Genomic DNA, 14,728 nt, shown 5'->3' on the forward strand with positions numbered 1-14,728 from the left:
TCAATATAGGTAGGGGAAAATTTAGCCCAAGCTTAAATTGTATGTTCCAAAAGTCACAGCAGAACTATGCTTAAACCCAATACACTAATGATGTGACATCATTCACAGGTTTGAGGTCATTCTTTATGACAAAGTGCTAAATTAGCATTCATGTTTTAAGGAAATCATGGGACAACTGACTTCATCAAATTCTGTGGGTGCTAAAACCACGTGTTGTAAAAGAAGCAGCAATGAATGTCAGAAAGAAAGGGTATATTCAGCTAGGTCTGTAGTAGCAATGGTATATATATGTATCACCTTACACCTTGCAGTGTGAATACACAAGCTATAAATACGAATCAAGCCACCCACGCATAATGAGAACTGTCGAAACTCTTTATCAGCTTTTAGCAACACCATGCAGAACTTCAAGGCACTCAGAGAAGTAGCAATTGAATGTAGCACAAACTGAAGCAGTAATGCTGGGAAGAAAAAATACCTAAGTTGGATTTTGGACAGAAGATTTCAGCTAAAAAGCCACACGGAAACTTTCATCACTCTGGGTGATTTTTACACAGTTAAAATAAAAATGTTAAATAGCATAATAGTTAAAACAGGAAGAAGGAAAAACAGTACTTCCAGTTCTGGGCTTATGCTTCCATTTAGAAATTACTTCAAGGTGCCACATAAGGATCCTTAACCACATACGCTGTAATGTTCAGTGCTCCTCAGCAATCTCATATCTAAATACTGAGCTAATGCAATATTTCGCCAGGGCAGAACTCCATCAAGCCACAGACAAGAGCGCAGATTCTGAAAAGGGTGACATGGCAAAGAGAAAAAGAAATGTCTGGCCCCTGTAAATGTGTTAGGCCCAACTCTGGCTTATTTTCAGAGCAACACAACGGAACAGTGGTTTCACTGAAAAGCAGATGCTAGCGCTTCCAGACAAGGCTGCCAATCCAACCTCAATCCATAGCAAAGAACAGTAACAGAGCTCTGGTAGGAATAAATTCCCGGCTTTTACAGAGTTACAGACCTTCAACCCAGACACATTTCTAAAAGGTGTAGATCATTCCTAGAGGGGAGTGCTCTTCACATCACTCAGGTAGCTCCAGCAATGGAGTTCCAAGAAGTGAGCCAGGCAATAAAAAGTACGATATTGAGCTAAAATAACACATTATCCACTGATCCAGCTGTGTGAATTACATACAGTGAAAATCTCTCTGCTGAAATCCAGCACTATGTGTGAATAAGAAGCCCTAACAAATCTTTCACTTTGAAGAAAAAGCATAAAGAAACACTAAATGGCAGAATCTCCCTAAGAAAAAGATCTGCTAGCAAGAGTGTGAGTCCCACAAAGTAGGGTTTATTAACAAGCGCATAGTAAAGCATTATACAGATTTGCCCTTGATCTTTTATTCATAACTCAAGTGCATAACGTATTTTCATCCAAAAAAAAAAAGGCAAATTAGAAGAATAGCTTTCACAGCTGCTCAGCACGTGAGCATGAGCATGGTGCAAGGCAGACAATGCAAATAGAAGACATGACATGTTTTTTCTATCATGTAACAGAGTGTGGACACAGCTTCTGCAAATAAAACTCCATGCTGCTTCTGTCAAACACCAAATCCAAAGCAAATATGTTGTACAAGGTTCTAGGTTTTCAAAAACTGACAGTAAGGGGGAAATATGTTCCACTGATTTAGGTAACAATTATTGTACATCAGATAACATTTCCAACATGAACTGAGACATCCAACACTGACAAATCCTTTAGAATTTAATGGGCACTGTTTAACAAAGCAATCCACTATACAAACAGTCCTGGGAGTATCTGACACTTCAAGAGACCGAGCATGCGCAGGCAGTCAGAGAGACCTCATGTGCATTCACATCAGCATCCAAGGATTAAAATCAATCAAAAAGCACCATTTTCAGTCACCCTTCTGCAGGGGACTTCCCTCCTCTCTTACAAGTTCTGCCATAGCAGAGCCTACTTCAGCAGACTTCTCCCTCCTTTTTCCCTTCCTCCCTCACTTCCAAAGTTCTTGGAATTATACTTCTATTTTCAGTCCAGTTCAAATTATGCTGTTATTATCACTGGTGTAATTATAGTGTGGGTTTTAATGTTACAGCTAAGATGAAGTTTGGTCCTTGCTGGGTAGCATTATTATGACATCAGCACTGTGTAACCTGTGTACTGATCTTGGGGGTATTTTCACTCTTCCCACTTTGGAGCCATTGCCCCTTGCAAAACCAGATCGCCTGTGCAGATCACCACAGGTGCAGCTGGAGCTGCTCCCTCAAAAAAGAGACCGTGTTTGCCTGGGAGAGTTTGGTGCCTTACTAGCTTGTACCTCAAGGCATGGTGAGCTAGGCTGTTCAGATAAAGCCCCTTCCTCCAAATCACGCTGGAAGGAAGCAGCTGCGCAGCTACAATGTTTCACCTTCCCTTGAACCCACAGGCCTGTATCGCACTACTCACTGCTACAGACGAGCATGAGTTTGTCCTGTAAAGGTGAAGCAGATGATACCCTAAAGCAATGTTGAAATGCCTACTGCAGAGAGAGCTAATTAATGAAAGTTCAACCTAAGCTGTCAGTAAATTCTCATAATCTAAGCAAATCCAAATAGATTTCGAGCCAAAGAGCATTTCACCAGCAGATCACAATTACACAACCCACTGCCTGGGATTTGGGCCTCATTTTACTGTCTGGTGAACTGCAACAAAGTCACACAGTTCAGCAAAGTGGCACTAAGTCATCAACATCAGATGTAGCCTGCACACTCCGCAGGTCTTCCATGAAAGCTGGGATCGTCTCAGCTTTCAATACTAATTTACCTAAAGTATAAGTTTGCAAGAAGCAGATTATACCACAGTTACTGATCTCTGTATTACCCATGGCTATAATTCCTCCACTGTTCTTTCATTCAGTTCTACAAACACATACTCCCTGGGAAGCTGTTCTCAGGAGATATCATGCACACTGCACCACAAGATATGTTTTGCAGGACAAGCTTATAACAGGACTATAATTTAAATACAGTAATCTCACTAGAAGATTACATACATGAGAGTTTGTAACAAAATAACTGTAATCGTGTCCTGAGCCAAAATGAATTTAAAAAAACCCACCCACCCAACCAACCAACCAAACATATGCATACTTCAAAACAGGGACTCACACTTGCAGAAGCACATGTGCCAAAGTGGCAAGCCTTTGGCTCCAGCATGCATGTAAGAAGTTAGGCTACATCAAGCATGGGATTGCAACCATTTATGCATGCGCAGCCAACATATCTCTAAACTTTGTTACATATACCTATTCAGCAACAACTATGAAGTGGCAATCACGATTCATTTCATTCTGAAGCTTCAGCTAAACTACCTCATCCGGGGTTTCCCCTGACTTTGTCCACTACAAAGCCCACCTGAGTCAGCAATGCACACCCACTTCTTCCCATGTTCAGCATCAGGACCTTAAGTACTTAAGAAAAACAAAATATAATTAAGAGTTTGAGTACAGCCCTTTCCCTTGGCCCTACATGAAAAAAAAAAAAAAGGGGGGGGAGCAAAATAATGGAACTAGAGGGATAAACAGAGTGAGTGACAAAGGAGTGTAGGAAAGGAGCTTCTTCACATGAGAGCGTCTTCACAGTCCCAATCATGTTTTCCTGAATTTCACAACATTCCTGGCTCCTGCAGCTTATTTGTGAGGGACAGGCTAACAACTGGTCTATATTAAAGACAAGAAGATTCATGGCTCTAGCAAATCTTTTGTCTGGCTTCAGTAAAATATTAATTTTATTTAATGTGGACATGTGAAAGGGTATGAAAGTCTAATATGAAGTGACAGCAATTACTTACTTTTCACTCAGCAGCACCATCACCTACTTCGTTTCCTTCAGTACCCACAGCTTCACATGAACCCTCCCATCTATGCAGTGAACAGAGCACACCCTGTACCCTCTAAACTAGACAGATCACGGTGCCAAGTGCCAAAGTTGCAGGCAAAACTACTTCATAAGTTGTGGCCTCGAGGGGAAAAAAAACCAAGCAAACCACAACACTCCTTGAATGAACATTACACAGAATAATACCTCTAGGGCCAAAGTCAACTCTCTTTCTTTCACTCATGTCAACAAGAATTATGTCTGAATCACATGAACAGCATTTTATCCCTGCTTTGCTCCACATATATAGAAGGACTCACAATACCTTTTTGTCATGAATAATAGCGGCGGGGGGGAGAAATTTTTGACAGTTAAAAAGCTACACAGTAATAAATTCCTCTGTGACCCCAAATGCATGAAAATAAACTCTTACTGAAAATCTCCTGGTTACCTGTGTGCATAAACTGTAGTAAATCCAAAATTTTGCATCCAGCTGAAAGCAGATGACGCTGCTGAGCATAAGCAGTGAACCTGGCAGATGCTGTGAGCCTGACAGCCTCAGTGCTTTACTTGACGAAGTTAGATGAAAGTCAGTGTGCTGCTTGCTAGGGATGCCGTTTGCGCATCCCAAAAGCCCAAACAATCCGGCCGGAGCAGGATGACGCGGGAGGGAGGCGCAGGGGTGAGCCAGACACGCCGCTTTGGGCTCCATCCAGCTCTCCCAGCACTCCCACGGTCCCTCTCCCAGACCCATGAAGGCCTAACTGCAAACACAGCAGTGACAGACACTGAAGGAAATGTGGAACCATTACCGCCATCGCCAGAGCCCTGTCTCTGCTTCTGCACCTCCTGAAGAAAAGGTCGGCTTTTCTGTAAGGTTCGCTACACCATCACATCTGCTCCGCACCACCGCTGCAGCACAGGGGCTCTCTGGGCAGGCTACTACTGATGGAAGGATTTGCGACCACAATCAAATATTTTACGTCATTGGTGGCTGCACCAGAAGAAAAAGTTAAAATAAGTAAGTCAGCGGTTCCACAGCTTCACCTCACGAAATGCCAGCGTGACTCGTCACCTCACAGCTGGGGTGTCCGGCTCTCAGCACGTAAGATGAAGCAAAGCGGTAAAAGGAGGTGCCGACTAATAATGCATTAAAAGCCCCTGAAATATGGACATTTCTTTTCGCATGTATTTAAAAGAAAAAAATTGCTTTTCTTCACATTTCAGGCAAAACAGCGGAACCCCGAAGCCGCGGCTGTACCAGGAAGGCTTTCCAGCGCCGGGAAAGCCGCCAGCTCCGCCCCCGCGAGGGGGCTGCGCGATCACCAGGCCGCCCGCAGCCCCCAGGGGGTGACCGGACCCGGAGCCAGCACACCCCAACCCCGGCCGCCATCCCGCGCCCCGCCGCCATTTCGCCACTGCCCCATGTCCCGTCCCCATGGCAACGCGGCGGCGCCGCGCGGGCCGGGCGGCGGCGCATGCCCGGGGGCGGTGCGTGCCCGGGGGAGGTGCTCGGCCCAGTGCACCGCGCGCACGCGCGGCCTCACTGACCCCGGAAGTGCTCGGGCGGCTGGGTGACACGTCGCAGGGGCCGCGGCGGCGGGTGTGGGGCTTGGCCCGGAGGGGCTGCAGGTGGGACCGCTTGCTGCCGGGGCCGGGGCCTCGGCCATGTGGGGAGCGGATGGGCTGGAACGGCAGGCAGGCCGCTGGGGCAGCACACCGCGCGGCTGCGGTCGGCCCGAGGGAGGGCGGCGGGGGCCGCCGTGGGGCCTGGCTCAGGCAGGGCCGCTCCTCACGGGGCCTCTCGGCGCTCGGAAGCTCACGGCGGCCCTGAGGGAGGGTCGCCGGGCAGGTGCTGGGCGGCGGCGGGCGGGCTGAGCCGCTCGGTCTCGCCGATACGCTGCTCCCTTCTAGGGTGGGTTTGCAGAGCCGAGCAAGCCTCGCTGTTCTCTTACAGATAATTTGCGATGTCTGGGTTTGACAGCTTCAACACAGACTTCTTCCAGACGAGTTACAGTATCGATGACCAGTCGCAGTCCTATGATTACAGTGGAAGACCGTACAGCAAGTAACTCGTGCCTGCCTTTTGTACTGGTGTAACATGTGTCTTGCATAAAGCCATTCAGTCATGCTTCTTTAGTGACTAAGCCGGAGTTAAGGTTCTTCTGGGATAGTCTGTTTAGTCAGAGAAGGGTTGGTGTTTCAGCTAACCACTGTTGCCTGTAAATGAATTCCTCTTGCTCTGTTATATGAAAAGCCTACCTTATCTTCTGTAAATGGAGATATAAAGCAGTTGTATGTTGAATATGCTGCCTTCAGCATTTTGAACCAAAGATTAGAAAGCTGAAGGAAAAGTTATATGACTAATTTAATTATATGAATAATCTTCACATCTTTGGGAAAAGAAGTACCATTGTTCTGTAAGTCCATCTACAGTCACTTGGGGCATAAAAATTAGTTACAACATCACAGAAATGAGCCTGCAATGCCAGTAGCGATTCCTAGGCTTTAGCAGGGAAACATGGTGCGTGTTCCTAGGCTGGGGGATCTCTTAGGAGTCCTGTGTGAATATCCATGCTCAGGCTGAGGGGTTTGGTTGGGTTTATGACCTCTGTGAACCCTGCGGTAGGATGGAGCAAGCAGGTTGACGCCTGTTTGTGTCCTGAAAAGGATTACAGTGCTGCGATGGGGCTGAACTGTACCAGTGCAAGGAAAGAAAGGAGAATGACATCTGGATTTGCCTTCTTTATATTTCCATATTTAAATATTTTGGAGATATTTACTGAAATAGCTGTGGTCAGACTTGGAAATTATTAGTGGCAAGAATAACTTAAAAGTTTGTTTAGGAACAGAGCGTAGGTTTGATTCAGCTTTTTTTAAAGATAGCAATTTATCTTTTTATACATATAAAATCTATAATAGAAAGTATTCCAAAGATGGTATGAATTGATGTGTTGGTAATTAATTGAGAATATACAAAACAGAAACTGAAAAATCACCCTTTCTTTCCCCCTGCATTATGTCCTGTAGGTAGATGTCATCGTGCATTTGATGTCCATATCATGATTCCTTTTTATATATCATAATACTACCTGGTACACGTGGTGCCCAAGTGAAGGGGAAAACAACTTTGCTTTTGCCTTTTTTTTTTTTTTTTTGTAAACTAAACTTTTAAATATGGAGAGGAACAAAAGTGATACTATAAACAGCTTTCTTCTCTAATAGTGTGTTTGCAAATAAACATTCTAAATAGCAAATTAATGCTGGCATCAAATGAGATGTCAGTAGTAATTAATGGACAATATTTGAGTAAGTTTGAGATGTAGAATTTTCCTAATCTTTTACAGGTCTATAGCCTATAGTAGTAATTCAGTCAATGGATAACGCTCATTTCTCCAGGCCTCTGACTTAAAACCAGAAAGCAATACTAGCCTGTACAGCAAGAATTATCTTTTTTTAACTTAACAGTGTATTGTTTGTAAGGGGTTGAATTGATGGACATGGCTGTATGCCTAAAAGGCCTGGATCTGAGTAGGGGATGATCTAATGTGACCTTTTAAAAAAGAATAAAGGATTGTTTGCTGCAACTGAAAATAAGCTTTACTTTTGCAGGGAGGTGTTTAAAATAAACTTCTGTATCTGTCCATAATGCCATGTCATCCTTTGTAGGCAGTATGGAGGCTATGAATACTCTCAACAAAGTGGATTTGTCCCTCCAGACATGATGCAGCAGCAGCAGCCTTACACAGGGCAGATTTACCAGCCAACACAGACATACACTCCAACTTCAGCACAGTCTTTTTATGGAAGTAATTTTGAGGATGAACCTCCACTGTTAGAAGGTATAACTTATGTTTTATGGCCAAAATCCAAAACTCTTCCCAATTTGGGGATAAGCTGGGTAGCAGGGTGTGTATTCCCTACTTCTGAAAGTGCACAGTTGATTTAGAATTCTCATTAATTTTTTATTTAACTCTATTTGGTAAATGAAATACATGTTATTTTGTGAACTTCTGTGGTTTTAGATTTGTGCTTTGTTACTTCATACCATCTCTTCTGTGAAGATGTAATCAGTAAAACAGATAAGATGACTTCGTACAGCACCGATGACAAAACACAACAGAAATATTTCCAACAACAGAAATATCACTTAAAATTGCCCACTTCTTGTAAAATATATCGATGCAGTTAGCTTCAGTTGATTCTTTGGTCAGAACTGAAATCTTTCATTGCCAAAGAGGAATGGTAAACACTGCAGAAACGGCTGTGTAGAATACAGCCTGTGCAGAATGCCAGAACGAATATGTAGTTAATGTCTAAATGGATGGTTTCAGTTTCCAGCTTACAGTCTATCCTTGTTCAGTACCAAATAACTGAAGACACCCTTACTGTTGCTGGTTAGAGAGAAGGGTATTCATAATACCTTCTACCCTGTTGTGCTTTTTTGGTATTCTTCAAAAAATTGCTCTGTTTACATAGATGCTTCCCAGAGCCTGAGGTGGACAAATAGTAACTGCATTCATAACTAGGTTTTGACGGACAACCGTGGCCAAACCATGGATGGAAATACAATTTGAAATCGTATCTAGCCAGAAGGAGCTGTGAAACTCCTTGTCATGAAATGCCAAGTGTTAAAAAGAGTGGGTGGGTTTTTTTGGGGCTCAATGACAGGTTTATGAAAGAGAAATCCACTGAGGGTAGTTAAGAGAAACTACTTGGACTTAGAAGTCCTTGAGCCACCAGTCATTGGAGACTTTGAGAATCTGCATGTTCTGTGCTTATACAACTTCATATGTACCTGCTTTTGGCCATTTACAGAGATGGGGTACTAGGCTAAATGAACTTTTAGGCTGACCCGGAACAGTGTGCTTACAGTCTTACCTGGTCCTTTGGAAACTATCTTGTCACTTCCAAGCATTTGAGACCTGGAATCTGTGGAGGCAGCACACTGAGCAGCTTGAGGAAAGGTGGAATGACTCCATTCTTCGCTCCCCATAGTATGATATCTGAAGGAGACTTAAATGTGGGGAGACAAGGAAAAGTAGGAGTGAAGAAAATGGGAGTGACAGGAAGGGGGGAAAAATGAAATAAATGTGCATAATTATTTTCATGTAACTTGTAGAATTGGGGATCAATTTTGACCACATCTGGCAGAAGACACTAACAGTGCTACACCCATTAAAAGTAGCAGATGGCAGCATCATGAATGAGACTGATTTGGCTGGACCTATGGTCTTCTGTCTAGCTTTTGGAGCCACATTATTACTGGTAAGATATTGACTGCAAAATATTACTGCTTGTACATTAATACTCTTGGAAACACTGGGAAAAAAGCCAAATAATGTACACATTTATTGGAAGTGACTTCTTAGCAAGGAGGTCAAAAAAGCACATACTGACCAAGGAAACTGCTTCATACACTGCTGATTGAAATTAGTAAGTTCACTATCACTTCAGTGGAGTTTGAATCCAAGCCTTTGTGCTTGTTTTTTTGCATGGCAATTATTTCAGTGTTAATTCATATTTCTTTTCATACTCTGCTTTTGAGGAATATGGCTTCCTTTTGTCACAGGAATGGGTGTGACCCGTGTTTTCTCAGACTTTTACCTGTTTCAGTTTTCTTTATAGATCAAGGTGTTTTGCTTTCAGAATCATACCTTGTCTTTTTGCAGTCTCTGTTATCTTATGTCTTATCAGGAATCAGAACAATGGACACACTGAATATTTGAATATTTATTTCCTTTAAGAGTTTCGTTTCTTTTTTAACTTTTTAAACTTTTTGTTAACTTTTTAAACTGGTTAATATTTGAGTCTGTTTCTCTGTTTTGTTTCATTGTATTTCTTTGCTCCATACTCTTTATTCATTGTTCTTTACTGATACTCAAGAGGCAAAGAAATGCAAAATTCATGCGTAAAAAGTGATTTCATAAATGCTGATACGTTAGGCATGACTATATCAAGAGTCAGTCTGGTAAAACACTTCTAAAGTAAATGCTTTCAGATTGTTTACGCTTCTTAATAGACTGTTGAAACCTGGTGGGTTTTTTTTAGTTGAGCTTAATTGAAATACTGTGCTTTAATGACTCAAAAGTGTAGATTATGAAATGAGAGAGTAGCAGCAAACAGTATTCCTTGTCATTGAAAGCTTCAGTATTTTTAATCAGTATTTCTTCTCTAAATGTCTTCAGGCACTGCATTTAATTTTTGCCTAAAATTTCACATTGCTATGACACTTAGAACACAGTGGTTTTGTACCAAGGGGACTTACTTTAATAAGTAAACTTTATTTATGGAAACTAGGCCAGTAAAATTAATGAACGTATTTATAATAAAGACATTTGAATGTTCTTTTCCTAAGAAATTACTGCTTTCTCCTGTATGCTGCTTGCTTTTTTTTTTTAATTCACTGAATGTAGTGAAAGAAAACAAGCTTAGCCTAGCAAAAAGATTAAAGCAGGTATGATTGTCTTCTGTAGCACCTGAGGAAGAAGAGAGCTGGGTTATAAATTTAGTCTGGAAGCTAGTAGTGGAGACAGATCTTGAAGCCACACGCTGTCGTAGCTTCAGTAACTGTGTGGCCCTGTGTTCTGCCGGGGTGTATGCCATTGTGTTGTGTATGTTTTGATAGGTGTGAAAAGGGAAGCATCGATGTTGTCATTGGAAAAACATGATGACATAGGATACACATGTTTTGAAATAATGTAGGTATTCTTTCTGCATACATGTTAGTGAGCAAAGTTCTGATTCTGACTTCTTAAAATCTACATGAGTTAATTCTGCCATTCGTATACACTGCTTTACAGCTCAGCTTAAGTTTCTGGGAAGTTCTTGTAATTTATGTTGTGCTATAACTTCATGCAGTCTGTCACAAATTAAAGGACTTTAGCTCTGGATTTGTCAAGAAGTTCCTGATTTACAGTTTTTCGGTCTTTATACTCTAGTTCTGTAAAGATCATCATTGCAAGTAATCAATTGGCATGAGAAGTTAGTTGATTAAACCCTAAAGAATTTGTAAACTTTTGCAGCCCAGATCAAAGAATAGCAGTTAGACCTGAATCTGTTCATCAAGGTGTGTAAAGTTCAGATAAATGTGCCTCTTGGGTGCCTAGAATATACAGGTGTCCTGGAATTCAGGTTGTGGGAAAATAGTGCCTATTGGATTTGAGTATCAGAATTGGGGATGGTGGGTGATGGAGAAAGTTAAGATACTCTGTATTCTTTCCTTATCCCTTTGTTTGTGGGAGGCGTTACCTGTTCTGGTAGCTAACATGTTACTCTGCTTGACTTTCAGGCTGGTAAAATTCAATTTGGTTATGTGTATGGAATCAGTGCAATCGGATGTTTAGGGATGTTTTGTCTCCTGAACTTAATGAGCATGACGGGTGTCTCGTTTGGCTGCGTTGCCAGTGTCCTTGGATACTGTCTTCTTCCCATGATCCTACTTTCCACTTTCGCAATTGTATTTTCGTTGCAGTAAGTACATGAACTTTATAATTTTGTATTAGATTCCTAGGAGGTGGTGAGGGAAGTTATTAAAAAGAATTTAATATTCAGTAATAAAGATGCATATAATTTGAATATGACAGGAATTTTTTGTAAGTGTAAAAACATAAATACCAACAGTCTCCAGGTATTTACTGGATGAAAAATAGGTGAATACTGGTTTTATCTGTAAGTCAACAGTTTTTAAATACATAGACTCAAATAATACCAAGATTGTTTTCAGTCAGCTTTGAATCTGGCAAGTCTCAGTACCTGTAAAGTCGAAAATTAATTCTGATTTACAATGCAAATTTGCATTTGACAAACAAGAAAATCAGTGTGATTCCTTATAGCTCTATGGAATTAAGGACTGAAAAGGAAGAACTTACTATCGTTACTTTACTCACTGCTTTTACGTTTCATGTGCACAAAGTTAATTTTGGGGTTTTTTTTAGGCTGTCATAATTGAGTAATACCATTCTGAAGTCTTTACTGGAACAATTTCATTTAATGTCGAATATAAAAGCTACAATTCATCTTAGAATCTGTAAAAGGTGTTAGAAGGAGGCAAATTATGACATCTATAAGCTTATATACCCAAGGCTTTATGAATTCTCTTTTTATTTCTGTCTTTACAGGGGAATGATGGGGATTATTCTCACGGCTGGAGTCATTGGCTGGTGCAGCTTTTCTGCCTCCAAAATCTTTATTTCTGCCTTAGCAATGGAAGGACAACAACTTCTAGTAGCATACCCCTGTGCTTTATTGTATGGAGTCTTTGCTCTCATTTCTGTGTTTTGAATAGACTGTCCAAACTTTGGACTTCGGTGGGCCAAAATAAAAACATCAACTTGGAACCTTTAGCTGGACCAGAAACAGCTGCAAACAACTGTATAGTGTTGCTATCATAAAACTTAGACCTGTTTTGAATCATCTGGAACAATGAAAACAAATGTCTCACGTTCACTTTTTTAGGACTTTGAATACTGTTTTCAATTGACCTGAGGTGTCTATAGCTTTAATACATGTTCATGCTTGTCAGGTTAATGTAATTTCTTTCCCATTCCTATATCTTTAGAAAAGTAACTTTTGGTTGTTTGAGGGTCATGTTTGGTTTTTGTTTTGCGTTTTGGTGTTTGTTGGGGTTTGTGTTTCTCTTTTTTTAGGGGCATCAGGGAGGGAGATGTATTGCAGTTGTAAGTTGATAGATTTTTATCAAAAGAAGTTAACAGAACTGCAGATGCCCTTAGTTTGAGGTCCTTTTTAAATAAATCTGCAGTAATAAGGAACCTATTTTCTCTCCCCTCTTACCAAAAGCAAAATGCACAAATGAACACAAGCAATTAAGAGTATTTTCTGTATTTTAACAAGTATACTCTTTGGTCTCATTTATTTGTTCATTTGATGTGGTAGTATTTCAGGGTTTACATACCTAAATTATGAATTAGAAAACATGTTTAAAAGTTAAAGGGATCTGTAATTCTGTCACACTTGAAATATGAATACATTTGGATGTCTGAGTAGCTATATGTTAACTTGGATTTCTGAAGATGACTTTAACTAGTTTCTTCAAATGGTGCACATATTAGTTAGATGAAGAGTAATCTCTTTTGCAGTACTTCCAAGAAAAACACCATTTTGAAAATGTTATGCTTGTCAGTATTGTAGTTACTGTAAAATAATTTAAAGCATATTGATTAAATTTTCCTTAAATTTTGAAAAAAGGGGTTTCTAATCTTTCTTTTTCAGTGGAGTTCAGTACTAAAATAGTATCTTCAATATTGAATCAAAATCATATTTAAAACTGGATTTGGTATTTGCTGCAGTCACAAATACTTAACCTTACATGAGAAGTATAATACAGTTTGTGATGTTAGTCACAAGAACTCTTATAAGCATGAGAAGTGGGAATGCAAAAATTGTTGTTCTTCACATAAGCACTTGCTAATTCTTAAAATACACAAGGAGAGGCTACAGGCGCATTTTAATTCATGATGAGGAGGGGAGGTTACTTATGTAGATAGTAATTCCCTGCCGCCACCTTGGAAATCAAAAAGAGTTCTAACAAAGTGCTAGACTATAACTACCATTTCTTCAGCAATTTATCCAAGGGATTTAATTTAATTGAATTTACTACAGGTATTAGTCTGTTGTTCATCTGTTGTGTTCATGGAATGACCTGTTCAGAGACTTCAGGAGTTGAATAGCTGGTCAGATATTATGTTAACACCTGGTAAGACTCAATGTGCAAATGCATCTTCAAAGGAAAGCTTTGATTTTAGTGGTATGGGAATGAATAAATTCAAAGGCGCAGCACACAGTTTTGTTCACTGTTCCCTTAGTTCTGCACATTCTCCTAAAAACAGCTTCCTAGGACCACTAGAAGTTACTGGCAGGGTCCTTTGTTGGCCAGAGCCAGCTTTTGCTTGTGTTACTGGGAGGTGTGGGAAGTGTCATGTGAGTGTAAAGCCTTTAAGAACCAAATGGTCATGCACAAAATTGTTCAGACTTGCATTTACTGTAACTGGTGGTTACAATGAATTTTAAAACACCCATAAGAAGCTTCAATTTCCTTCCAGAAGCAAATTCAAGAGCCCAGTTTTCTACTTTGATACATTACTACAAATTATTATCCTAAATAAAAGTGGTGAGTTGATTTTATTTAGCAAAATGTTTTACTATGTGACTTCTTTAGATTAGTAGACCACATCTGCCCCAGCGCACAAAGTTCTTACTCTTTTTAATGAAGAACATTACCTGCTGATGGAGCATGATGTCCTGTATTTGTGCAACTAAATTACAGTGATTACCTTTACTAATGAGACCTAATTAAATACAGAATTGTTCTAGTAAGTATAAAAGCTCACATACTTTCCCGAGCACATCAGGTTCTAATACTCAAATATTGTATTTTTGTGAAAGGGGCTAATTAAGCTTAGCTTGCATATACGGATGTGGTTCATTTATTAAAGCTTGTGTGCTGATCCTGTAGATTGCTGCCAGGGTGATTACTTATGTGTTAAAACTGTTACAAGTAACCTTGTTTTTCACCACAGCACAGGCAAACTTAAGTGCACAGGAAAAACATTAAAGTTAGCTTGTCTTAGTGTGGCGATACAGCTGCCAAGTTTGGAAGGACCATATGAAAAGGTATTTATTTAGATCCATATGCTTACAAAGTCCTTGCTTTGGCAGTAGAGGTTACTATGCATTCTACTCAAGCAGTGAATTTTCAGAAGTGTTTATGTTCTTTTTTCTCACATTGTGGAGAATTTAGCAGTGAATTTCTAACTGGTTTCTTGGGGGCAAGAGGGGAGCAAGTAGGGGTAGGCCAAACACTGTAATTCACAGAGGACTTTATAAAAACGAT

The 14,728-nt window shown here is 40.5% G+C and overlaps 2 protein-coding genes across 2 annotated transcripts in view; one reads left to right on the forward strand and one right to left on the reverse strand.

The window, feature by feature from the left end:
- Nucleotides 1-4,731, reverse strand: part of KCTD16 (potassium channel tetramerization domain containing 16) — an 85,947-nt gene extending 81,216 nt beyond the window's left edge. The window contains exon 1 of the mRNA XM_027807300.2: nucleotides 4,328-4,731. The gene's annotated coding sequence lies outside the window, so the exon portion shown is untranslated. The remainder of the gene's footprint in view (nucleotides 1-4,327) is intronic.
- Nucleotides 4,732-5,374: 643 nt separating this feature from the next.
- Nucleotides 5,375-14,349, forward strand: YIPF5 (Yip1 domain family member 5). The gene is made up of 6 exons (XM_055718076.1): nucleotides 5,375-5,508; nucleotides 5,834-5,944; nucleotides 7,546-7,718; nucleotides 8,999-9,144; nucleotides 11,168-11,349; nucleotides 11,997-14,349. The coding sequence occupies exons 2-6, from the start codon at nucleotides 5,844-5,846 to the stop codon at nucleotides 12,157-12,159; spliced, it is 765 nt and encodes a 254-aa protein (XP_055574051.1). The 5' UTR covers nucleotides 5,375-5,508; nucleotides 5,834-5,843; the 3' UTR covers nucleotides 12,160-14,349.
- The last annotated feature ends 379 nt before the right edge of the window (nucleotides 14,350-14,728 follow it).

This window comes from Falco cherrug, chromosome 8 (assembly GCF_023634085.1).
Source record: "Falco cherrug isolate bFalChe1 chromosome 8, bFalChe1.pri, whole genome shotgun sequence".
Lineage (NCBI taxonomy): Eukaryota > Metazoa > Chordata > Aves > Falconiformes > Falconidae > Falco > Falco cherrug.